Source organism: Heterodontus francisci, chromosome 5 (assembly GCF_036365525.1).
Source record: "Heterodontus francisci isolate sHetFra1 chromosome 5, sHetFra1.hap1, whole genome shotgun sequence".
Taxonomy (NCBI): domain Eukaryota; kingdom Metazoa; phylum Chordata; class Chondrichthyes; order Heterodontiformes; family Heterodontidae; genus Heterodontus; species Heterodontus francisci.
In genome coordinates this window covers 177,138,010-177,165,627 of record NC_090375.1, presented here as the reverse complement: position 1 = coordinate 177,165,627, position 27,618 = coordinate 177,138,010, and the positions used below count along the sequence as shown (strand labels likewise).

General features: G+C 41.9%; 1 protein-coding gene across 1 annotated transcript in view; it reads right to left on the bottom strand.

The window, feature by feature from the left end:
- Positions 1-19,798: 19,798 nt before the first annotated feature.
- fer1l6 (fer-1 like family member 6) overlaps positions 19,799-27,618 on the bottom strand; it is a 166,427-nt gene continuing 158,607 nt past the window's right edge. The window contains exons 39-41 of the mRNA XM_068032676.1: positions 25,093-25,256; positions 20,861-20,961; positions 19,799-20,260 (exon numbers count right to left, since the gene is read on the bottom strand). Of these exons, the coding sequence (XP_067888777.1) occupies positions 20,080-20,260; positions 20,861-20,961; positions 25,093-25,256 (446 nt within the window). The 3' untranslated portion in view covers positions 19,799-20,079. The remainder of the gene's footprint in view (positions 20,261-20,860; positions 20,962-25,092; positions 25,257-27,618) is intronic.

The window sequence follows — 27,618 nt, the reverse complement described above, 5'->3', positions numbered from 1 at the left end:
AATAGTTAATGGAACAGGCAGGTGTTTCTGGGGCCACAGACATGACTCCAGAATGGTTTGTTGCCTTCCTGGTGCCAGGGCCAAGGATGTCACTTAGTAGCTGCAGAACATTCTGAGGGTGGAGGGTGAACAGCCAGAGGCTCTGGTCCATATTGGTACAAATGACATACTTAGAAAGAGTGATGAGGTCCTACAGGCAAATTTTAGGGACCTAGGAAAGAAACTAATTAACAGAACTATGCACTGATGAGTATAGAAATAGGAGGATAGGGAAGATGAATGGGGGCATTGGGACTGTTTCTGGGGAAGGTGGAACCTGTACAGGGAGGACAGGTTGTACCTCAACAGAGCCGGAATCAATATTCTCTCAGGCTGGTTTGGTAGTTCTGTTGAGAGGGTTCAATCTAATTTGCCAATGGGAAAGGCATCAGGTAGCATTAGAAAGGAGAAAAAAGGTGCACAAAGGATTGAGAGAGGCAGGGATAGCACTAGAGTAACTAATTGTAAGTTATTAGGTGGGGTCAGATTAAGAGAGAATACAAGAAAGTCTAAATTAGGTTTACAGTACATGTGTATAAACACACAAAGCATGGTAAATAAGGTTAGTGAGCTGCAGAAACAATGGGAATGGGAATATGATGTGGTGAAAATGGAGACTAACCTAAAAAAATAGGTGATTCAATAGTTAGCGGAACAGGCAGGTGTTTCTGGGGCCACAGACATGACTCCAGAATGGTTTGTTGCCTCCCTGGTGCCAGGGCCAAGGATGTCACTTAGGTGGCGCAGTGGTTAGCATCGCAGACTCACAGCCCCAGGGACCCGGGTTCAATTCTGGGTACTGCCTGTGCAGAGTTTGCAAGTTCTCCCTGTGTCTGTGTGGGTTTTCTCCGGGTGCTCTGGTTTCCTCCCACCTCCAAAGACTTGCAGGTTGATAGGTAAATTGGCCATTGTAAATTGCCCATAGTGTAGGTAGGTGGTAGGAGAGTGGTGGGGATGTGGTAGAGAATACGGGGTTAATGTAGGATTAATATAAATGGGTGGTTGTTGGTCGGCACAGACTCGGTGGGCCGAAGGGCCTGTTTCAGTGCTGTATCTCTAAAAAAATAAAAAGACAGGGCTGGGTACTAAATATTGCTGGATGCAAGGTGTTCGGGAAAGACCGAATCTATTTGATTAGTGTTAAGGATCAACAGAGGTATCATTGTACTACTGCTGTATTCTATAGACCACCAACTGGTGGGGAAGATATAGAGGAGCAAATTTGCAGGAAAATTACAGAGAGGTGTAAGAATTATAGCGTAGTGATAATGGGAGACTTCAATTTTCCTAATATAGACTTTGAAAGTCATAGTGTAAAGGGCAGAGAGGGGGGTGAGTTTCTGAAGTGTGTTCAGGAGAATTTTCTTGATCAGAATGTTTCCAGCTCAACAAGGAAAGAGGCATTACTGGATCTGGTTCTGAGGAATGAGGTGGGTCAAGTGGATCAAGTGTCAGTAGGACAACGTTTAGGGGACAGTGAGAACCATATCATAAGGTTAGGCTAGCTATGGAAAAAGAGAAGGAGCAATATGGAGTAAAAGTAATAATTGGGGGAGGGCCAGTTTCAATGGGGTGAGAATGGATCTGGCCTAGCTGAGAGGGAAAGGTAGGAATAACCAAAAGCAGAGCTCCCTGGATTATGAAAGAGATAGAGAGTAAGATGAAGCAGAAAAAGTGGGTGTATGTCAGATGTAAAGTCAATAATACAAGTGAGAACCAGGCTGAATATAGAAAGTTCAAAGGGAAAGTTAAAAAGGAAATAAGAAGGGCAGAGAGAGACTATGGGAAGAGACTGGCAGCTAACATAAAAGGGAATCCAAAAGTCTTCTATTGGCACATAAATAGTAATAGGGCAGTGAGGAAAGGAATGGATCTAATTAGGGACCAAAAAGGGGACTTACGCATGTAGGCAGAGTGCATGACTGAGGTACTAAATGAGTACTTTGCATCTGTCTTTACCAAGGAAGAAAATTCTGCCAGAGTCATAGTGAAAGAGGAAGTAGTTGAAATAATTGATAGGCTGAAAATTGATTTTAAAAAGAGGTGCTAGAAAAGCTGGCTGTGCTTAAAGTGAAAAGGGTGTAAGGATAGACACAGCAATTACAGTCCAGTCGGTTTAACCTTGGTGGTGGGAAAGCTTTTAGAAGCGATAATCCAGGAAAATATTAACAGTCACTTAGACAAGTGTGGATTGTTTAAAGAAAGCCAGCATGGATTTGTTAAAGGCAAATGTGTTTAATGAACTTTATTGAATTTTTTGATAAGACAACAGAGATGGTTGATGAGGGTAATGCAGTTAATTTCGTGTATATAAAATCATAGAATCATAGAAAGTTTAAGGCACAGAAAGAGGCCACTTGGCTCATCGTGTCTGTGCTGGCTGAAAAACAATCCACCTATTCGAATCCCACCTTCCAGCATTTGGTCTGTAGCCCTTGAGGTGCATATCCAGACTCCTTTTGAATGAGTTGAGGGTCTCTGTCTCAACTACCCTTTCAGGCAGTGAGTTCCAGACCATCACCACCCTCTGGGTGAAAACATTTTTCCTCATCTCCCCTATAATTTTCCAACCGATCACTTTAAATCTGTGCCCCCTTGTCACTGACCTCTCTGCTAAGGTGAATAGACCCTTCACCTCCACTCTATTCAGGCCCCTCAAAATTTTGTACATCTCAATCAAATCTCCCCTCAGCCTCTTCTGTTCCAAAGTGAATAACCCCAGCCTATCCGATCTTTCCTCATAGCTGCATTTTTCCAGTCCTGGCAACATCCTTGTAAATCTCCTCTGTACCCTCTCTAGTGCAATTACATCCTTTCTGTAATGAGGTGACCAGAACTGCACACAGTACTCAAGTTGTGGCCTAACCAATGATTTATACAGTTCCAGCATAACATCCCTGCTCTTATATTCTATACCTTGGCTAATAAAGGAAAGGATCCCATATGCCTTCTCAACCACCTTATCAACCTGTCCTGCTACCTTCAGGGATCTGTGGACATTCAGTTCCTCTACACCTCAGTATTTTCCCATTAATCGTGTATTCCTTTGTTGGACCTCCCCAAATGCATCACCTCACACTTCTCCAAATTGAGTTCCATTTGCCACTTTTCTACCCATCCTCCTCGCTGTCTACCACATGGCCAATCCTTGTGTCATCTGCAAACTTCTTGATCGTGCCCCCTACATTTACGTCCAAATCATTAATATATACCACAAAAAGCAGGGGACCCAGTACTGAGCCCTGCAGAATGCCACTAGAAACAGCCCTCCAATTGCTAAAACACCCGTCAACAATTACCCTTTGTTTCCTGCCAATTTTGTATCCACCTTGCTGCATTTCCCTGAATCCCATGGGATTTATAAAACACTGGTTCAACCTCAATTGGAGTCTTGTATCCATACTTTAGCAAGGACGCAAAGACTTTAGAGAGGGTGCAGAAGAGAATTATGAGAATGGTTCCAGGGACCTCAGTTACGAGGATAGATTGGAAAGGCTGGGGTTGTTCCCCTTGGAGAAGAGAAGTTTGAGAGGAGATCTGATAAAGGTGTTCAAAATCATGAGGGATGTAGTCAGAGTAGAGAGAGAGAAACTGTTCCCTTTGGCGCCAGAAGACACCAATTTAAGGTAGGTTGGCAAAAGACACAAAGGCAACACAACGAAAATTGTTTTTGCACAGTGATTGGTTACAATCTCTTGGTGCACCGCATGAGAGGGTAGTGGAGGCAGATTTAATCATGGCATTTAGAAGTGAATTGAATAAGCACCTGAAGGGGAAATATTTGCAGGGCTACGGGGAAAGGGCAGGCGAGTGGGCGAGCTAAATTGCTTTTGCAGAGTGCAAGCAAGGGCTCAATGGACACCTTCTGTGCTGGAACCATTCGATGATTCTGTACAGAATAAAATAGCCCATGGGAATCTGACACTAACTTTAATATGCATGTGCATTAAGACTGCCTGAATTCACTTTATGCAGTGCCATTCCTGACTATTAGCCTTTAATCGTGGCCATTTCCCTTGATGCCACAGTCATTAAATATCTTCACTCTACTCCAGTATGTTGCTGCCCTTTGGCTGTTAGTGGAAAGGCACACTAGAGGTCAGCATGGATCAACAGAAGAAAATTGCTGACCATCTAGCCAAACCTCCATTCAGCTGCAGTCTAGCTAAAAATGTAAACTGCCTGATCACTTGCCATTGTTGTATTAAGAACCATCATTATGTTACATTGATATGGGAACATAATCTCCATTAGCCTCAAGTACTATCTGTTATTGCTCAGCCTCTTTATGATTACCATATGACCTATTTCTCAGCGTAGCAACAAGATTATTTTCAAGTCAATGACAATTTTAATATGATTGACTATCATTTTTGCAAGGCACTTCACTCACATACCATTAGGCAGCTAAAATAAACAGAAATGAACATAATATTTTTATACAACCTATGTTGAGAATTAAAAATCCTCAATTTAATTCAAATTGCCAATCCAGTGTCAATTAACCACTTATGAAATAACTGATTTTTGAAGACCCACAGCTTGCCTTTTGCTTTTAGAGATCAACAGTCATGTTTGCTTGTGCAAAATTTATTACAAAAGTACATTTGTTCATTTTTTAAATTCATTCATGGGATGTGGGCGTCGCTGGCCAGGCCAGCATTTGTTGCCCATTACTAATTGCCCTTGAGAAGGTGGTGGTGAGCTGCCTTCTTGAACCACTGCAGTCCATGTGAGGTAGGTACACCCACAGTGCTGTTAGGAAGGGAGTTCCAGGATTTTGACCCAGCGACAGTAAAGGAACAGCGATATAGTTCCAAGTCAGAATGGTGTGTGACTTGGAGGGGAACTTTCAGGCGGTGGTGTTCCCATGCATTAGCTGCCCTTGTCCTTCTAGTTTGTAGAGGTCACGGGTTTAGAAGGAGCCTTGGTGCGTTGCTGCAGTGCATCTTGTAGATGGCACACACTGCTGCCACTGTGCGCCGGTGGTGGAGGGAGTAAATGTTTGTAGATGGGGTGCCAATCAAGCGGGCTGCTTTGTCCTGGATGGTGTTGAGCTTCTTGAGTGTTGTTGGAGCTGCACCCATCCAGGCAAGTGGAGAGTATTCCATCACACTCCTGACTTGTGCCTTGTAGATCTTGGACAGGCTTTGGGAAGTCAGGAGGTGAGTCGCTCGCCGCAGGGTTTCTAGCCTCTGACCTGCTCTTGTTGTCACGGTATTTATATGGCTACTCCAGTTCAGTTTCTGGTCAGTGGTAGCCCCTAGGATGTTGATAGTGGTGGATTCAGCAATGGTGATGCCATTGAATGTCAAGGGAAGATGGTTAGATTCTCTTGTTGGAGATGCTCATTGCCTGGCACTTATGTGGCGCAAATGTTACTTGCCACTTATCAGCTCAAGCCTGGATATTGTCCAAGTCTCGCTGTATTTCTTACACTGGGTTATACATACATGCACTTGAGGCTGGACAATAGCAATATTTCTGCATGTGCGGATAGGTTGAATGCATTGTTATGACCAGATGAGGCAAGAGTCTGGGGCTCCCCTCTCAGCCTTTTCCTGGTTTGGCTGTAACAGGGTTTAATTTTTTAAAACAACGCGTTTTTTGCTTCCCATCAGTGAGTCCTTGCTCACTGCCCTCTAATTGTAATGGCAAAGAAATCAACCAGTCAGGTTTTCTTAGATTTAAACAAGAAAGGTGTAAGTTAATTAACCTTAAAACTCTAATTCAGTTAAAACTACTAAAAATACACAACGCGACCACGCTAGTATGCATATACGATAAACACACTTGCAAATAGAGACAGAGGAGGACAAAGGATTAAAGAGGCGAGGTTTGAAATACTATGGAGTTCAGTTACTCGTTTTGGGATTCAATGTAAAGCCTTTGATTGCAGTTAAGTCTTGCAGTTCTCGGGGCCCGGTGCACACTTTCACTTGTTTAGCTGGTACCAGAAGGCTGTAGGAGTCTTCTCTCTTGAGGCTTGAGTTACTTCCGTGGGTCCCTGGAACTTTGCGTGAGAGAGAGAGAAACAGGGAGAGACCTTCATTCTCTGTTGTCTTCAAATTTTCTGTGTGGCACATTTCAAAAAACTCCAAGTTGGCCAACAAGTTAGACATGTCAAGTTAGTCCTTATTTGGAACAATCTCCCTGGCGAGGTTTGTGCATTTCCACCCAAGCCTAGCAGACTCTCTCAGTGGTAGTTGCGGGTGGTGGAATGCTGGCTCAATGACATTCAATGTCTCTTGATCAAAATCCATTGAGCTAATTGAATCAGGGAGGTACTTCCATTGTCTATCTCCAGGCAACTGTCCTTTACAATGCAAATGTGCAGCTATGTGTTCAGCCACTGTTGTGGTCTGTTTAAACAAGTTATTTCAAATGCACTAACAGTTGAAAATGTTCCATATGACAAAATTAATATATCCCATTTTTGGCAGGTGTGGTTTCCGTCACAGCATGAAGGCCAAAATCAACTGTTTTCTAGCGACCAATGTGAATGTGTTGCTGGGGCTGAAAAAACTGATTGTTCACATAAGAAGCAGATGTTCTACATCATAGTGATAATGTTATGCCGGATACCTGAAGGTGCACTGCAGTATAATTGGATGAAGCCTTCAACATGACCAATGGGCTCAGTGCAGTCCATTACATTCAATCCATGAACATACTGGCCTGAAATTTGCTGGAATGCGACATTTTGCCGCATGCTCTGTTAATTAGAATTATTCCTTTATCCTCCAGCCCAAAATGTTTCTGTCCTGTAAGTTGCTGGCAGTATGAGCCAATAATGGAGGGCAGCAGGGCATCTGGGATATAGGTAAATAGTGGGATAAAAAAGGATATTTCCGTAACCAATGTGATTTAAGGACTGAAAAATAAACAAAAGAAGGAGGGTAAATTAGAGTAGGTGAATTCATTGTCAAATCAGGTACAGCAAGAGAAATAGAGAGAAGGAACGGAAGATTGGATTAAGAGAGAGAGAAAAGAGCCAGAGGGAAAAGTAAGATCTTTTTAAATCCCCACAACAATTCACGACCTGAAGGAATGAGACTCAGTACTTTTAATTGTTCACTTTCTGGGCCAGAGTAGTTGATCGGCAGTGGTTACCAATCATCACATCGTTACTTACTCTGTTAATTACTCGAATTAACTTTTTTGTGGTGAGTTCAATGAGCAATTAATGGACAAATGCAGCAATTTCATGAAACTCACAGTTTGGGTAGGACCAAAATGGCATTTTTGGGAAGCCAACTTTCACGAATCCATTGGGATTGTTGCGATTTCTGAGCCTCGCTCATGATCTTGCACTGGGGCTTTCAGATCCTGCATTTTTGTAAGTGACCAGTCTACTGGTATAGTGGCTCACGAATTGGGATTCGCAGAAATGTTTCGGGGCTCTGCAAAATTTGGACTGAGGCAGTGAGCAAGTGCCATTTTAACTCTGCCTGTCCTTCTGAGTATTTCCAGCATTTTATATTAGTTTCAGTCTTAAGATGTGAAACAGGTGAAGGAGGACAGGAAATGACCAAATGACCCACTCAGACATGGTGCAGCCACATGCACAGTCACCACGAGCCCTCCCCTCCCCCGTCCTGAGGACAGGTATATGAGTTATGTTATACAGATTAATTTAAAATGCTTTTTACAATAGAAGTTAGGGTAAATAAATAAAAGGGTAGATCGATGACATTTAAAACCTACACAGGAATGTAAAACTGTTCATACTCATGTTACCATTGTTTATATCAAGAAATCTGTACTCCAAATGTGAAAATAGTTAAATAATTCACGGCTGACGTTTCATGCATGAGCTGTAAAACTATTCTTCCAACCTGTAAAGTGGCGATTTGTGGCTTTAAAAAAAATTGTAGGAGCAGTCCAGTGGCTGGAGAATAGACTGTAATGCAGGGAAACAGTCTAAATAAGTTAGGTAGCCCAGTAAAGCAATGAGCTCCTTATCGCTGTGGCCTCTTTTCTTTATCTTGTTCTGTCTGTTTCAGTCTCTGCCATTTAGAAAGTTAGATTAAGCTTTCAGGTAAGATCCTTGAACCTGACTGATCTGCATTTTCTGTTTTTATTTCATATGCTCTGTTCTTCTGTTCCAGCTATGGGTCAGTGGGTAGCACTCTCATCTTTGAGTCCGAAGGTTGTGGGTTTAAGTCCCATTCCAGAGACTTGAGCACAGAAATCTAGGTTGACACTCCAGCGCAGTACTGAGGGAGTGCTACACTGTTGAAGGTGATGTCTTTTGGATGAGATGTTAAACCGAGGCTGCGTCTGCTCCCTCAGGTGGACGTGACAGTATTACGAAGAAGAGCAAGAGAGCCATCCCAGTTGTCCTGGCCAATATCAATATCCCTCAATCAACATCACTAGAACTGATTATCTGGTCATTATCACATGTGGAGGCTTGCTGTGCGCCAATTGGTTGCTGTGTTTCCTGCAATACTACATTGACTAGATTTCTAAGTACTTTATTGGTAGTACAATGTTTGGAACATTTTGAGGTTGTTAAATGTACTATATTTTTCTTTCTTTTTTCTTAGGGGGGTGGGGGGTGCAGGGGTCACGTCTGCTCCTTAACCAGACTCTGGTTTTAGGCTTGTCCAGCAATTTACTGAAAACTGAGTGATAAAGATATGGTTTACTGAGAGCTCTTTGAAAAATATCAGTCTGCACATGTTCCAGCAACGACTCCAAGAAGCACATTGTGTAAACATTTTAATTCCTAGGGATTGCCTGCATTCCATTAATAATAAAATGCCTAATCAAATGTGATATGAGATACTGGGACAAGCTGGTTAAGAATCATCAGAAAATGCTGGAAATACACAGCAGGTCAATCAGCAACTGTAAGATTATGGTGTCAGCATTCCTATGAGGGATACAGACCTGAAACATCAATTATCTGTTTTTTCTCTTCACAATGCTGACAGGCTAGCAGTGTATTTCTCATGTTTTCCTTTTACTTTACTGATAAATATTATTTACCATCAATAATTTCAACATAAAATGTCTGCATATATAGTGACCAGGCTGTCTTTTAAATTAAATTAAAAGCTTCCATTCATGGAAAATAATATCTTATTTAAACATATAAATATACACACATTTTAAACTGCACTTTCTCTGGGGTTGATGCTATTCTTTTTTGTTTACAGATTAGACATTAAAAAGAAGCAGATTAACTCTATAAACCTCTCCCGTCCAGTTTTGTGCTTGGCAAAAGATGCCCACCTATGTGGGCTGTTGTTCAGTGAATTATAAATATCCAAGTGAAACTCAAGGAAATTACTAGCAAATAATGTGTTTGTTATCAATATTTATTTAGATATTAAGATTTTATTTTGGAGTTAAAGGTCAGTAGTGAATGTGGTTGTAATTATTTCAAAATCTTCTTCGATGTAGCTTGTCTCATTCTATTTTAACATTTGTTAGAGCCATATTTCCACAGTAACCATTGCTGTAGCAGTATAACTGATAAATGCACCAACATGTACAACACAAAATAGGCCAACTGAATATTTATACTCACACAGAGAAGTGTTGAGACATAAGCAAGACATTGAGCCACAAACAGGTACAATTATGAACACTGTACGGAGTGGATCTTGTCAGAGCTCAGCCTTAACCTCCTTGTTGCTTTAGCTGATTTGGAAAACCTAATGTTGATCATTTAAAAGCCCAGACTGTTTTAGTTAAGCCACAGATACAATTAGCACTAAATCCCTTTTTCATTGCCTTAGTATCATACCAATGGGTTATCTCCTTAACTCTTCTGAATTGCATCTTTATGCACATGTATAACATGGGATTGATCACACTAGATGTGGGACATTACCATTCTCATTCAGAACTCAGTGTCACCTGCAGCTATGAGATATTTCTGGGGGAGGTGGTTATGGGGGCCTGGCACCCACTCTCCACCCCACCCCACCCCGCTAAGCCATTCTTCACCCAGATGTTCCAGCCTGTTTTGCAGGAGGGTGCTATCGACATGTGGACACTTGCATGGTCATGGAGTTTAAAGATCCACAAAGCTGGGGATTATTAAGTCAGATGCTGAATTCATTTATTTGCCCTTGATTTGAGTAAGGCTGTGGTGTTACCCTTGTTACGACTAGGTGAGGAAGGGGTCTAGGGCTCCCCTCTCGGTCTTTTCCTGGTTTGGCTGTAACAGGGTTTAATTGTTAAATCACAATGTTTTTTTAGCTTCCCCTCAGTGAGTTCACTGCTCTCTAATTGTAATTGTAAAGGAATCAGCCAGACAGACTTTCTTAGATTTAAGCAAGAAAGATGTAAGTTTATTAACCTTAAAACTCTAACTCAGTTAAAACTACTAAGAATACACGATGCAACCACGCCAGCTTGCCTACGCGATAAACACACACACACAAATAGATACAGAGGAGGAGAAAGAATTGGTGAAGACAAATGTAGGTCCCTTACAGTCAGAAACAGAAATTTATTATGGGGAATAAAGAAATGGCTGACCAACTAAATGCATACTTTGGTTCTGTCTTCACAAAGGAGGACACAAATATCATACCAGAAATGTTGGGGAACACAGGGCTTAGTGAGAGAGAGGAACTGAAAGAAATCAGTATTAGTAGAGAACTGATGGTATGCATCGCAGAGTACTTAAGGAAGTGATCCTAGAAATAGTGGATGCATTGGTGGTCATCTTCCAAGATTCAATAGACTCTGGAACAGTTCCTACAGATTGGAGGGTAGCTAATGTAATCCCACTATTTAAAAAGGGAGGCAGAGAGAAAGCAGGGAATTATAGACCAGTCAGCCTGACGTCAGTAGTGGGAAAAATTCTAGAGTCCATTATCAAAGATTTTATAGCAGAGCACTTGGAGAACAGTGGTAGAATCGGACTGAGTCAGCATGGATTTACGAAAGGGAAATCATGCTTGACAAATCTACTAGAATTCTTCGAGGATGTAACTAGTAGAGTTGATGAAGGGGAGCCAGTGGATGTGGTTTATTTGGACTTTCAGAAGTCTTTCGACAAAGTCCCACATAAGAGATTAGCGTGTAAAATTAAAGCGCATGGGATTGGGGGTAATATATTGCGATAGATAGAAATTTGGTTGGCGGACAGGAAACAAAGAGTAGGGACAAATGGGTCTTTTTCCGAATGGCAGGCAGTGATTAGTGGGGTACAGCAGAGATTGGTGCTAGGACCCCAGCTATTCACAATATACATTAATGATTTAGATGAGGGAACTAAATGTAATATCTCCAAATTTGCAGATGACACAAAACTGGGTGGGAGGGTGAGTTGTGAGGAGGATGCAGAGAGGCTTCAGGGTGATTTGGACAAGTTGAGTGAGTGGGCTAATGCATGGCAGATGCCATATAATGTGGATAAATGTGAGGTAGCAAAAACAGGAAGGCATATTATTATCTGAGTGGCTATAAACTGAGAGAGGGGAATATGCAGCGAGACCTGGGTGTTCTCATACACCAGTCGCTGAAGCATGCAGGTGCAACAGGTGGTTTAAAAAAGCAAACTGGTATGTTGGCCTTCATAGTGAGAGGATTCGAGTACAGAAGCAGGGATGTTTTACTGCAATTATACAGGGCCTTGGCGAGGCCACACCTGGAATATTGTGTGCAGTTTTGGTCTCCTTATCTGAGGAAGGATGTTCTTGCTATGGAGGGGGTGCAGCGAAGGTTTACCAGACTGATTCCTGGGATGGTGGGACTGATGTACGAGGAGAGATTGAGTCGGTTAGGAGTCACTGGAGTTCAGAAGAGTGAGGGGGGATCTCATAGAAACCTATAAAATTCTAACAGGACTTGACAGGGTAGATGCAGGAAGGATGTTCCCGATGGTGGGGGAGTCCAGAACCAGGGGTCATAGTCTAAGGATACGGGGTAAACCGTTCAGGACTGAGATGAGGAGAAATTTCTTCATCCAGAGATGGTGAGCCTGTGGACTTCGCTACCACAGAAAGTAGTTGAGGCCAAAACATTGAATGTTTTCAAAAAGGAGTTAGATATAGCTCTTGGGTCTAAAGGGATCAAAGGGTATGGGGCGAAAGCTGGAACAGGCTACTGAGTTGGATGATCAGCCATGATCATAATGAATGGTGGAGCAGGCTCGAAAGGCCAAATGGCCTACTGCTCCTATTTTCTATGTTTCAATGAATTAAAGGGGGAAGGTTTGAAGTAGTAGATGGAATTCAGTTACTGGTTTTGGGTTGGATGTAAAGTCTTTGATTGAAGTTAAGTCTTGCAGTTCTCGTTGGGGCCCAGTACACACTTTCAAACTTGTTTTGCTGGTACCAGAAGGCTGTGGGGTCTTCTGTCTTGAGGCTTAAGTTACGTCTGTGGGTCCCTGGAACTTTGCGTGGTGTGGAGATGGAGAGAGAGAGAGACCTTGCTTCTCTTTTGGTCTTCAAAAGCAGTCTACCTCCAAAACTTTACTGTGAGCACAATTCAATCAATTCCCAGGTTGGCCAGCAGGTTAGTCATGTGACCAGCTCTTGGTTTGAAACAGCATTGCCTGCGAAGTTTGTTGATTCTTCAAGGCTTACTGGATGCACTCAGTAGGGGGTTGGAATGCTGCCTCTCACACAGTCAATGACTCGCAATGTATTTTGATCATCACTATTGACAAAACGCATCTGACTAATTGGATCAGGGAGCACTCCCAATGTCTCTCTGTGGAACTGTCTCTCAGAATGCAAATGTGCAGCCATGTTTTCAGCCACTGCTCTGTGGTCTTTTTAAACAAGTTATTTTCAATGTCCAGTAAGCGTTCATATAGTGCTCCATGTGAAAAAAGTAATATGTTTCCATTTGGCAGGTGTGGTTTTTATTACAGTTTGTCTCAGATTTTAGGATCTGAAAGGTTCCAAAGCTGATAATTACCCAGATCCCAGCAGTTTTCTGACAATTAATGTCTCATAGCAAGAAGACACAGATTTTCAGAGCCTCTAGCCAGTCACTTAATGGTTTGAAATTATATAATATTATATAAGTTACATTGCATTATACTGTGCAATAAAAATGACTCTATTGTCTTCTCTACATATACAGAGATTATAAACATGCAAATAAATGAGTAGCAGTATGCCGATGACACAAAACTTGGAGGTGTGGCAAACTGTGAGGATGATACGAGCTGCCTGCAACAGGACATAGATAGGCAAGCCGAATGGGCAGACAAGTTGCAGATGGAATTTAATACAGACAATTGTGAGGTAATGTATTTTGGCAGAAGGGATAGTGAGGCAAAATATACTTAATGACATAGTTCTGAAGAGTGTGCAGGAACAAAGGGACCTGGGGGTAGTGCAAGCGTCAATCTTTGAAGGTGGCAGGACATATTGAGAGAGTGATTAGCAAAGCATATGGGATCTTGGGCTTCATAAATAGAGGCATTGAGTACAAAAACAGGGAAGTTTTACTGAACCTCTGATTAGGCCCCAATTGGAGTACTGCTTCCAGTCTGGTCACCACACTTTTGGAAGGATGTGAGGGTCTTTGAGACGGTGCAGAGGAGATTTACCAGAATGGGTCCAGGGATGGGGGATTTTATTTACAAGAGTAGGTTGGAAAAGCTGGGCTTGTTCTCCCTGGAGCAAAGGAGATTGAGGGAGATTTGATAGAGGTGTACAAGATTATGACAGGATTAGATAAGTTAGACAAGGAAAGACTGTTCCCAAGAACTGATGGTACAAGAACTAGGGGACACAGATTGAAGGTTTTGGACAAAAGATGCAGGGGAATATGAGGAAGAACTTTTTTACGCAGAGAGTGGGAATGACCTGGAACTCACTACTTACAAGGGTGGTGGAAGCAGAGACAATGATTTCAAAAGGAAATTGGATGGGCACTTGAAGGAAATAATCTTGCAGGGCTACGGGGATGGAGCAGGGGACTGGGACTGATTGGATTGCTCCGTGGAGAGCAGCATGGACTCAATGGGCCGAATGGCCTCTTCTGTGGTGTAAATGACACTATGACAAAAAGAGTTAATTCTGACACTGGTCCTGTGGAAATGATCAGACCCCAATGGCAAGAGGATAAAACTGGAAACAACCTGCAAATAAGCATGACAAAAAATTGATATAAAGGTGGCATCTTACACGATGTCCGATTTAGTTTCCCGTTAACTTTGGAAATGAAGATCCAGCGGAGTGTAAATGGACTGTCAATTCACTATTGCCTGTTTTGTTCTATCACTGAAAACACATTTCATCCCCCAAAATTCAAAGTTAAAGCAAAAGCACCCTGACACTGGATTTATCATCTGGCATTCTGACAATGTAAAACTTTGTTTGCATGGATGCAGTTACAGCCCTTCTGAATGATAAACTGCAGAGCCAGTCTTTAATCAGGACTACATTCCCTGTTGATAGTCAAGGTAACAACAACACTCATTATAATGTTATTCGTAGCTCTCAGGCCTTAACACTGTAAATTCAGGGGAACATCCGTTGTACCAATGTAGCAGTTGGGACAATGAACAGCAATAACATGGCACAAACTGAAAGGGCCTCACACTAATTACTCAAATTTAGATGGTCCTCTCAAGACATCAATTCTCCAAAGCCATTCCCCTCTAGCATCACATCTGGCTCTGGTATTGTAAACCAGTTTGTCCTAGAACAAGGAAAATGCCCAGTTGTAAAAACAAAATGCTGATTTAAAAAAAGGCAAAATATTGTGGATGTTGGAAATCTGAAGTATAAACAGAAAATGCTGGAACTATTCAGCAGGCCAGGTAGCATCTGTGAAAAAAATATACACAGTTTTATCTGAATGGTTGGGACCTGACCACGAATTCAATTTCCTTAGTACATCACTGTTACAACCAGGTGAGGCAGAGGGTCTGGGGCTCCCCTATCAGCCTTTTCCTGGTTTGACTGTAACAGGGTTTAATTTTTAAAACATCATGTTTTTGCTTCCCCTCAGTGAGTCCTTGCTCACTGCTCTCTAATTGTAATGGCAAAGACATCAACCAGACAGGTTTTCTCAGATTTAAACAAGAAAGGTGTAAGTTTATTAACTTTAAAAATTCTAACTCAGTTAAAACTACTCAAAATACACGACACGACCATGCTATCATGCAAACGCGATAAACACATAGGCAAATAGAGACAGAGGAGGAGAAAGAAGGGGAAAGGTTTGAAGTGATAGCTGTAAAGTCTTTGATTGAAGTCACGTCTTGAGTTCTCATTGGGGCCCAGTGCACACTTTCAAACTTGTTTCGCCGGTCTTCTGTCTTGAGGCTTAAGTTACTTCTATGGGTATCTGGAACTTTGTATGAGAGAGAGAGAGGCACTCTCTTCTTGAAGTTCAGTTACAGTCTCTTCCCAAACTGTTCTGTGTCAGGCACAAATTTTAAAAAAACAGGTTGCCGAGCAGGTTAGTCATGTGACTAGCTCCTTGTTTAGAGCAGCCTCATCTGCAAGATTTGTGGATTCCTTCAAGCTCATCAGACACTCTCAGTGAGCAGGGGTGGGGGGAGGGGTAGCAGTGTGTGGGTTGCTGCCACAATGTCTCTTGATCATCACTGTGGATAAAATCCATCTGGATAATTAATTCAGGGAGAACTCCCATTGTCTTTTTCATGTAACTGTCTTTTTCAATGCAAATGTGCAGCCATATTTTCAGCCACTGTTGTGGTCTTTTTAAACAAGTTATTTCAAGTCCAGTAACAGTTCAAAAATAATGTTCCATACGACAAAATTAATATGTCTAATTTTGGCAGGTGTGGTTTCCGTCACAGTCACTAAGACACACGCTGGAAATGTTCTCTGGGCATTTCCTGTTCTGCAACTGCAACTTTGGCATGAATGAGTTTTCACTAAACTCCTAATAAAGATATGGCAGTGGATCAGTAGACATCATGAGGAATTTATCTATGATTGTGATCTTTGAAATGTGCGCGTGGCAGTTGATTCAACATTGGCAGCTTATACAAAAACATAAAACATGAGATATAGGGCTGAAATTTATACTCCCGCCGCCAACGAAAAGGGAAGGCCGCAAGTCGTGGAGTGACCATGATATTAAGTGCAAAGGCTTATTTAAATAGCCCTGGTGGACTGCCCCCCTGCATGTCATGGAGGGGGTGGGCTGTCCATTCCCGGCAATGGCGTTAGCTGCCTGTGCACAGGTGCTGATATTTTTAAAGGTCTTTGAGCCCTGCCGTGCAATTTAAATATTTAAAGATTTTTAAAAAATTAAATAAATTTATCTTGCCCCTCTCCCACACCCACTAATAACCATAGAATTAATTACTTGCCCTCTCCCCCCAAAGCGTATCTTGTCCACCTGACCTTCCCCTCCCCCACAACGTGCATAAACTTGACACTATAACCCTGCCTATTATCCCTTACATCAATGATATGACTTTGACCCCGTGCCCTCTCCCACACCCTGCACTGTGAAACTTATCCCCTCCCCATCAGTGTTTCGCCTCGGTTCCTCGGATGGGGGTCCGAAGGCACGTGAGTGCCAGCCAGCGGCACGATGGTCTCACCGGAATAGACGGCAGGAACGTAAATGTACTTCATTCATTAATTTAAATTTATTTAAGTATGTTAATGACAGTCCCATCGACGAGTGGTGGTGGGGCTGCCACGAGACCTCGCCACCGGCAGCAATATTGGGCCGGGCCCTTCTGGCGTTTGGGTACATGGCAGCCCTCTCCCGGATGCATTTTCTGCCCCCCCCCACCATGACCCCCGACATCGGAGATCTGTAAAAATCAGCCCATAGGTTTCTACACTGAAGAAATTATCATTGCTATTATCGATAAACTGAAGAACAGCTCATATGCACAACACATTGTAAAGGACATTTTTTTTAATGTTAACGATTGATTACAAGCATTAAACAGTAAAATACTAAACCACCTTAAAGCTTTCAGATAAATATGCAGAGTAAATACAGTATATACAATTAGAAAGATTAACTTTAGAATGAGCATGCTCCCCTATTTTGTATGTTTATTAAGTTCACCGTGTAAACACTACAAACAAAAAAATTAACAACTTGCAGATTCTGGAAATCTGAGACAAAAACAGAAAATGTTGGGAGACAATCAGCAGGTCAAGCAGCATCTGTGAAGAGAACACTCAAGTTAATATTTTGGGTACAAATTCTTCAAAATGTATTTGAAGACGGGTTTGCACCCAAAACATTAATTAATCAGCTATCTCCACAGCTGCTGCCTGCTCTGCTAAATAGCTCAATGTTTTCTGTGTAAGCTTAACACTCACTTGTCAGTTAAAACAATTGCTTTAATATTGATTTGAAAAATTACATCACAATTATCAAACTAAGATACAAGACGTGGCTGTTTTGATTTATTTTTGATAGCCTACGGTAAAGGAACATACTGTACGTTGCTTTGACATAAAGGATGAAGAGGTTGTGAATGATGCTGACCACACCAACTCTGTGACAATTTACCATAACTCAGGCTGCAACCTCACATTTAATCCAAATCCTTCAACTCATGACCGGTTAACAAAGCTGATCACAATCCCTTACAATATCTGCCAATGGCTTCTATCAAATCACATGTTATTTCCCCTGTTACATGATCAATTTAATTTAGCAACTATTGCTGAGTTTGCAATTGTGTTCATAATCATTGCCTGTCACAATTTTTTTCAATTGTAGTGATGTGCATTTGCTTTATCCTGGCAGTAATGTGAAACTATCCTGAGCTCAATAGCAGCTAAATTTGAGGAGAACTAATCAGCAAGGAAACTTTAAGTGCTATTAACAAAAAAAAGAATGATTTTAACTTTGCAGTAAAATGAGACAGGAACTGGCACAGGTATAAGAACAATGCTATTATTTAAGAAGTGGTAAGTGAAGTCATCATGAGCTGTTAAATATGTCTAATATGTCATTTTTTTGTGTAAAAGTATCTGGTGGAATTTTACATATTTTATTCAAAAAAGATGAATTCACAACGCCATTGGAACTGCATCAATGCTATTGCATATCAAAGTAAAGAAAGATGAACATGACGATTCATTGTAGTCTGTTTCATTTCTATAATGTAGTAGCACTCTCAGTAGAGCCCAGTCCTCTCTCACCTAAAACCCTCAGCACTTCCACCAAGCATAAAAACTACAAAAACCTAGCTACTTTCCTGGAAAATAACCTGAATATTTCTGAGTTGTGTCACTGTTAAGTGCTCCAGCCCACTCATTAAAAGCAAGCTATTTCTTCCTAAAATGTGACAAGTATATCTTTCATTGTCATTTTGGCTGCTTGTACAGCTTCCTTCAGTTGGGAAAGCAAGCCAGCATTCAAGGATGCCTCCATAACCACAACATCAAGGTGGGCACTGTATGATCCACTTGGGTAAGAACTAGCTTGTGGATTTGGGTTTGGAGCCTCTTTATATTTAGATTTGCTTATCCCGTAAAAGTGAAGTATCTTAACCTCTTCGCTTAGCCAGATTACTCCTAATGCTCTTTACTTTTACTGTATGTATTTGTTTTTCAAAATTCCTAGTGTTTTTAAAGCTAATTTCAATATTTTTCTACATTTTAAACCTGGATACATCCCTGATATCTCCCAATCATTTTGTTATTATTAGGAGGCGATTGAATTCAGTAAACTTGCCGATGGGTCTTTGATGCACAAATGGATGGACATTGCTAAATTGCTGGGCCTGGCCGAACAACGATTAACTGTGTTACTGGATCAGGCAGACAATTGATTGTGTTACTGAGTCCTGGGATAATTGGTTGTGTTACTGGGTCAGGCAGCGATTGATTGTGTTACTGGGTCAGGCAGCGATTGATTGTGTTACTGGGGTCTCTGACAATTGATTGTGTTACTGTGATCTTGCAAAGGCCCTATCTACTTGTAGACACTTGAAAAACAAGAAACTGCTGGGGATAGCAAAAAGCAAGGTCAAAAACAATGATGTGATGATGCAACAAGACTCTATATAAGTTGGCCTCCTCACAAGCAAAAACACTTGGAGAAGAAACCAACAAGAAAAAGACATCAAGGTGACATCAGGTCTGCGGACAAGCAGGAAGTGACAACAGGCTGGTCACCTGTTGCCACAGACCTACTCCATCACCAGAAGACCAACCGAGCGGGTGGTAGTAAGGATATATATATATATATATGGGAACTTGATTTAATTGAACCAACTTGTACTGTGTTATAAGGAACAATACATTAGATATCGATTAAACCAATCCAATTTGTGCAGTCTACGTTTGTTCCCATGCATTTCAGTAGTAATTCTAGTGTCCAAGAACACATGAGTCGTGTTGTCCTACATATATTTCACTTGATATTTTACTTTAACAGCTGACTGTTACCAATGCTGTATCTGGCTGCAAGATGAATAGACTGAGCCATATCTTCTCCATAGCTGCTGCCAAGACTTTTGTGTCTGCCAGACAGGTGGCATCAACAGGCGGGAAAGATCTTAATACTTTCCTGCACCCATAGATTGATGGCCTTGCCTTAGCAAGAGATTCAGCTACCACCCCAAAAGAAAGGCAAGTTCATGCCAATCTCAATTTTGTTTTCGCCATTCCAGAAAGTGAACTCCTATGCCTCACAGATTTCAGTTTCCAGCAATTTATAAAGAAGAATGTTGCTTTAACACAGAGACAGACTGGGAATATTATGCAAAAGACTATAAATTACCTGCTTGTAGGTTAAAGCAAAAATCTTTGCATTTGTGTTTTATAAACAATGCTGTTAGAGTCAGGACTGTATCTGTATTCACTTAGGCTCCTTATTGAAATTTAGCAAATAGGGAACACGGTATCACAGTAAATTAAACAACTGATAGAACCCTACAAAGATTTCAGTTCCACCATGTTGAAAAATCATCCAATTGTATACTTTGCCACTGAACAGTCCATTCAGAATTTAAACAGCTATTTAACCTTAAAAACACATGAAACTTAAATCTGAAGCATAGCTGATAGGCATTGGCTGATTCAAGACAGTAAAATGGTTGAGAACATTTGAGGAGTTTTGAGAATTTGAATTAAAAAAAAGTTTAGTTCATCCATTCATTATCTTTGTATTTATTGCACTAGGCAATGTGTAGAGCAGCAATGCAATAAAAAAAATGAGGATTAGCAAGATCAGTCCAATAATGATGTATTTCTTGTAGTTCCTCCAGATCAGATAATAGATGCACTTGAAAGGGTTTATGAACCAAGAGAAGGAGGTATCAGGACGGCTATAGGAAGGAAAGAAAATCTTATCAAAACAGTTTTAAACCATTGTAATTATTGAGAACCCTCTTAAAGCGAAAGTACTACAAATGTGCTTGTCTGTAGGGTCACAGCACACTGTGTACAACCATGAGATGACAAACTCCGAAAGTAGCAATAATTTTATAATCAAAACCCACTAAGTACTATGCTGGAGAGTTCACCATGTGCTGGCCTGGTGATTACAGGCAATATTAACATTAGTATTTAGTAAATTGAAGTGACCTTTAATTATTAAGAAGGCACTTAGGTTAAAGTTAGACTAAAACATGTGCAGTTGAACAATATTTAACTTGACCCTGTCCTATGTGCTTACACTAACGTAACCTTTGGCTAACAAGAATTTATTTGACTTTGGTAGACTTTGTTTCCCAATTTTCCTAGTTAATATGATATTGCATAAGGAAAAATTATAAACTTAATATAATGAAAATATATATTTTCCAAACAAACATACATGCTAGTGTTTCAACGTTGATCAAAAGTTGTAAGCAAGTTTGTAAATGCAGACCAGATCACTTGGACTGTGAAGGTTTTTTAAAGTTCAGCAGTGAGACCAAACTTACTTGGGTTTTTCCAGTGGTTCTGGCTCTTTACGACCGGAGCCAACTGGATTCTTCTCAGCCTCTTCACCAGTAAGCAGGTGGAATTCAGCTTCAACCTTGCCCTAAATTAGTCATGAATAGCAGCATATTTGTCACAAATATCATGAATAACAAAAGTACAAATTTTAGGTTGAAAGCAATGATCAGTGCAGGAATGGCAGTCATTAACAGGTGTTTTTATTTTCAAAAATGCATCTATTAATAGATTAGAATTTAAATAATGCCCCCATATCAGGGATGCTCTTCTGACACATCTCCTGCAGTCCTGACAAGATGATTTGGCAACCCTCTGTCACTTCTAACCTACAACTTCTCTCTTCATTACAATCCTACTTTATTTTAATCAATTGCAATTCAGACCATCCTCTTTAGTTCTAAATCTGCCATCCTATATGCTCTTCCCCTTTCCTCTATCCTCACTGTGTTGAACTCAAGATTTGCCACCACATTGTCTGCACTGACTTATATTTTCCTCAGACAGTGGACCTTCTTGCCTCCCTCAGTTTTCCCTCTTTCCTATAATCAGTAGGTTTCTAAAAACCCAAACTTTGGGTCATCTAACGGTTTCTTACTGATTTATTACATTTTCTCTTCAGCTTTTCTCCCCTCAGTAACTTTCTGCACCCAAGATCTTTCTCTGGGTTTCTTAGCAACAGAATCCAGTCCTGTTGACATAATGGTTAGCCAACGGTCATGAATTAAATATACTGGCACAAGTATTTTTTTATGGATGGCCTGATCTAATGTAAATTCAGCTGGAGTCTGCTCTTTAGAAACATGTTATTGAGGTTAGGAAATGGGTGGATATATAGAGGATACCTAATGGGTGACAATGGGACATCTCACTTATTCTATGAATAAGCAAGACCTAATAATTCATGAGTGAATCTTTGAAGATTTTCTTCATGTATGAAATAAACTAGATTTACATGATTCCTTGCTGTGTATTGATTCCCATAACAGTGTATTATTTTAAATGTAATTTTACTCAATATTATCACAAGCTTGTCAAGGCCTTGGAGAGGGTTCAGAGGAGATTCACTGGAATGTTACCAGGGACAACAGACTTCAGTTACGTGGAGAGCTTAGAAAAGCTAAGATTGTTTTCTCTAGGAGCAGAGAAGGTTAAAAGAAGATTTAAGAGGTGTTCAAAACTTTGAGGGGTAGTGCTTGGGTCTACAAGGAGAAATTGTTTCCACTGTCAGGAGAGTTGGCAATCAGAGGGCACAGATTTAAGGTAATTGGCAAAAGAACCAGAGGGGAGATGAGGAGAAATTTTTTTCACGCAGCAAGTTACGATCTGCAGTGCATTACCTGAAGGGGTTGTGGAAGCAGATCCAATAGTAACATTCAAAAGGGAATGGGATTAATACTTGAAAAGGAAAAATTTACAGGGCAATGGGGGAAGAGCAGGGGAGTAGGGCTAATTGGATGGCTCCTTCAAAAAGTCAACACAGGCACGATGGGCCAAATGGATTCCTCCTGTGCTGTATGCTTCTATATTTTAATTTAGAGATACAGCACTGAAACAGGCCCTTCTGCCCACTGAGTCTGTGCCAAACAACAACCACCCATTTATACTAACCCTATAGTAATCCCATATTCCCTACCACCTACCTACACTAGGGGCAATTTATAATGGCCAATTTACCTATCAACCTGCAAGTCTTTGGCTGTGGGAGGAAACCGGAGCACCCGGCGGAAACCCACACGGTCACAGGGAGAACTTGCAAACTCCGCACAGGCAGTACCCGGAATCGAACCCGGGTCCCTGGAGCTGTGAGGCTGCGGTGCTAACCACTGCGCCACTGTGCCGCCCAACTGTGCCACTGGATGACTTCATACTCCCTAATATGAGTTTACTTAACATCTGCCTCCACAATCTCAAGGTGTCTGCTCACTGTCCTGTAAATCACAATTTTTTGTTTATTTGTTCTTGGGATGTATGTGACACTACCAAGGCATTTGCTGCCCATTTCTCATTGCTTTGAGGGCATTTAGAGACAACCAAATAGCGTGGGACGAAAGTCACATGTAGACCAGACCATGTAGGGCTGCCAGATTATCTTCTGAATTCAATCTCGGAATTTACCATGGGTGGGATTATAAACTCAGGACCTCTGAATTACTCACCCAGTACCATAACCACTAGACTACAACACCCTAGTAATTAAGCAGTAGAAACCTCGAGTCTAACCATATTATATTCCCTGGATGATTTGATATTATCTCCAAGAGAAACTTTTCACGTTTCTCATGGGATTCAGAATGGCTAGAAAAATTATCTTTAATACTCCCGTCTTGTTCAGCATGTAGTAGGTGCAGTATTACTGCAGTAAATCAGCTGAACATGGCACACTTCTAACAGTACAACTGTTTTCAGGATTGTGGGTTTTCATATTGTTCCTTATTAATCACTAGTTGTTTCAGACTTTTCTTTATGTAAGAAAACCAATGATCAATAATGGAAATAATAAAAAAAAACAAAAGGTGTTTTTCAAGTTGTTTGGAAGATGTTTTCAAAGTCGACTATAAATTCAGAAGGGTTTCGTAACGCATTGAGAGTGATATCTTGAGCTGATAAAAGCTTCATAGTTTGTGATGCCAAGCAGGGCCATAGTGCTGTTTTATGAGACTGAACTAAATGTCAGAACAAGTCGTTTTCAGTAGAAATAAAAATAGCAGACAGTCATGATACAATTATATGTAGCGTGGGACTAAAGTCACATGTAAGCCAGGCCATGTAGGGCTGGCAGATTTAGTAGGCAATAGTCATTAGCAGCTAAACTTAACTGTCAAAACATGCATAAACAACTACTTTTTGAAATAATAGTGTATTTTTTACCAAAATAATCTTATGCTGTGCTATTTTTAGTGGCTATTATTTCTCCTTAAGACTGAGCATGTACTCCCAAGGAGTTGGTGTATAAAGGACTGTGAGGTAGGCTACATAGACCAAGAAGACCCCAGGTTCAATCCCTGGTCTGTGTGAGTTAACTGAACTCAGCTAGTGTCATAGTGTGAGACAATGGACCTCAGTGTCACTGAGCTAAGGGAGGGAACAAAAATCAGGTAGAGTTCTTGCTCCTGCTTATTCTATTGACACATACTGGGACATTGTATGTGCCTGCTCACCTATCCCCCATGGGTGTCTTGCCTGCTGTCAAGGTCACCATCTAGGCTGACACAAGAGTGGTCTCTTGTTGCAGTCCCAGAGGGCTACTAGCACTTGTGGAATTGCATTCCAGTATAAGCCACTGCCTTAAATGGGAGGGGCAGGAAGGAAATTGAGTGGAATTTAAATATGAGAGTCAACATTCTGTTGATTGTATCCAGCAGAATGTGGTAGAGTTTGAACTAGAAAAATACAGATCTACAAATGCATTTAGATAAGTTTTCTAGTGCCAAATGGGCACAGGGAATGATCCCTGTGCCTGAAAATGGATGCCCAAGGATTATGAGAAATTGGTCCACGTCCCTCATCTAAAGAATCGTGGTGAACTGCCGCCACTTGTCACCTCCACAGAAAGCTCGCCCAGCTGAACAATCGAAGTTCAGGCCAGCGGGGTGGGGGGGTGGGGGGGGGGTGCTGGTGGTGGTGGTGAAGGGGCTTATCCTCCCTGGGAGGAGCAGAGCAATTTAAAATGACAATTAAATTCACCTTTATTGGTGGTGGCTGCCGGCCAGGTCGCAGGCCGGACAGGTCCAATATCAGCATAGGCCAATTTCACAGAAGGCTCCTGAAACAGGCATTAAGCCCCTCATTACCATATGGACTATCACTTGTTTTAGATGGTTGACCCAAAAACCTAAAAAATGGCCGGCCCCACCCAATTTCAGATTGGATATTTTTCAGGTGTCCTTGAGCGCAGGATGTTGGTCCGTGAAATTGGGTCTTATTGTGTGCCTGTTTTGCCCCTGTATTTCCCACACCACCAAACTTAGTAGCCTCTTTAACTGACACAGAAAATTTCTTCAGTTTAATGACAAATTCTGAATCCTTTCATCTTGTAGACGACACACCACAAAGGAACAGGCAGATACTGCCCAACTCACTTTATTTACAACTGATAGAGAGGAGATTTTTTCCGGATATATCAAACTCAAATGAGAAAAGGTAAGTTGTCTATATTTTTTTCCATATGGTAGATGTTTAGTTTAATTTTATTTATGATAGAAAGTATTGTACTTACAGTGAGATCACCTGACTTTTCTAAAGGCCACCAACCTCGCAGACGTTTTAGCTGAAATATTGAGATGAGTTTAGTCTCTGAATTCTCTTCAATCATATCCAAGCCACATTGCTTAGCTGATTTTGTACCACGAGGAAATCCATTCAGATCAAGTTCCACAGATCCTACAAAAAGGTGTCAAAAATGCAAATGAACATGAAATACTGCTTACAGGTTATGGATGATGTTGTGAAGTCAATATTTTATCCATTCCTTCTTTTTAATCACTTTTGCATATTAAATCCTACTTTATTCTGCAGTTATCAAGCTTCACCACATTCTCCACCAATGTCAACAGTTAACAGAAGAGTCAGGGAAATTAGCTAATGAATTTGTGACAACACTTATATTCAGAATGCTTGGAAGGGGATGGTTCATCTGGATGAAAATGACTAGCAACCATTAAAAAAGCCAGAGATTTATTCCCCTTAAGTTATAAAAATGTCTTTGCCTTAGAATCTATTAGGGCAGAAAAATAAGTTACTGATACTGCCACTAGCTTTTATCATTCACATTAATGGCAAGAGTAAAATATATCTGTAAATGTCAAGAGGTGTGCACTCAGTTACCCAGCCGAGCACAAGGGGAAGCCAGGTAAGTACATGAAGTAGAAAGGAATAGAAGGATATGCTTAAAAACTTTGATGAAGAGTTGTGGGAGGATGCTCTGTGAAGCATAAACACAGGCATAGACCAGTCAGGCTGAATGGCCTGTTTCTGTGCTGTAAGTTCAATAGGGGCAATTTTCCCCGATACATAGGAGCTAAGAATCCCCCAAGCTGGCAAAGATGGGTCTTAAGCTGAAGTACTGGTTTAACCCGCATTTAGCGCAAGACGCTATTTTGGTAAAGGAGGTGAAGCTTGCGGTTGGAACGGCTGCCCAGAGGATTGTTAAGGGGCTTATTGCCACTTAAATTGCCTGCGAATGCTCGTAAGGAGCTGCATGGCATTCTGGTGGACAGCACTTGAACGAACACCTTCTCCTAACATCAGCCATCTGAATGGGAGTAAACAAGTCGTTGGATTTTGAGAACTTGCCTTTAATTGTTCATTTGCCACTGGAGGTTTGAAGAGGATTTTTGAAACACATCGGGAGAGTCTTTGGAACATTTTATTAAGTCTTCACCGGCACGCAAAAAAAAACATTTTTTTCTGGAAATTCTCTGAGGACTTCACCTAAAAAGAGTAGGTGCTGTGCTATTCTACCCCATAGGAGTCACCAGGAGAAAGGAACTGCTTGACCACCAGTATTTTGCTAGGGGTTCTCCTTAGTTTGCAGGAGGAATTGGAGGAGGGCAAGAGGCCAGGCAGGGAGGCATCAGCAGGAGAGAGGGGCAGCAGGGCGAGGTGGACTCTACCCCCCCTCTGCAGATAAAGGACATCCTTCCTCTCCCATCAGGAGCTCCAGTGCCACGGCTGAGAACCTCTGCACCTTCTCATTCGGTACCTCAGCCATCCTGAAACGTGCTACTGTGTGTTGCCCGCCTGGAGCCCAATTAAGGGCCTCTTCCCACCTCCGCTGGCATTTTACCATCTGCTAGAGGACCTGCTGCTCCATGGGAGACCACCAGGTAAACCCTGCCAGCCTCCCAGCGGGCTTAGGGTGGTGAGGCCCTCCTTCTTCGGCAGTCTGTGGTCCATGGAGGGCCCCCCTGCCCCCTGGCGACAACGGCTGCACCTGCGACAACAGCGCCATTTGCCCTCCAGAAACCTCCCCCTCACTGGGACCTCCCTCACTGGCCCTGGCGCCCCAGACCCCACTTACCTGACTTTGAGGGTGCACAGCCATTGATGTGCCCTCATCCTCCAAGTGCAGCCTCGCATTGTCTACTGCTAATGTTGGCACTGCTGAGCTGCCAGCCCTCTGATTGAGCCATCACCTCTTGGGGGGTGGGGGAGGGGGTGTGGGGGGCAGCTGCCATCCTTAATAGGGACAACAGCCCCGGCAGCAGTCAGTTAATTGGCTGCCACCAGCAAAATGCAGACCTGTGTCCTATCACCTGCCAAAGCAGGTTGCCCCTGCTTTCAGCACCGGCGGCAGGATCCCTGTTGCCTACTTAAAATCCATATTTCTGATATGAAAGGACAATACTTCAACAGACCAAGCTTCCTAATTCTTTCTTCCACCTTTTGCAAGAAAAACAAGAAGTATTCAAAGTGAGACCAATGGGTAGGATAAAAAAGCAGCCTGGAGTGTGAGAGCACAGTGAGACCAGCAGGGATTAGAAATCGCGGCGTGGAGAGTGAGAGCACAGTGAGACCAGAGGGGAGGATAAAGTAGGGGCCCCTGGGAGCAAGAGCACAGTGAGACTGGCAGGGAGGATAAAGGAGCGGCCTGGAGAGTGAGAGTACAGTGAGACTGGCGGGAAGGATAAAAGAATGGCCTGGAGAGTGAGAGCAGTGAGACTGGCGGGGATAAAGGAGCGGCCTGGAGAGCGAGAGTACAGTGAGACTGGCGGGGAGGATAAAGGAGCGGCCTGGAGAGTGA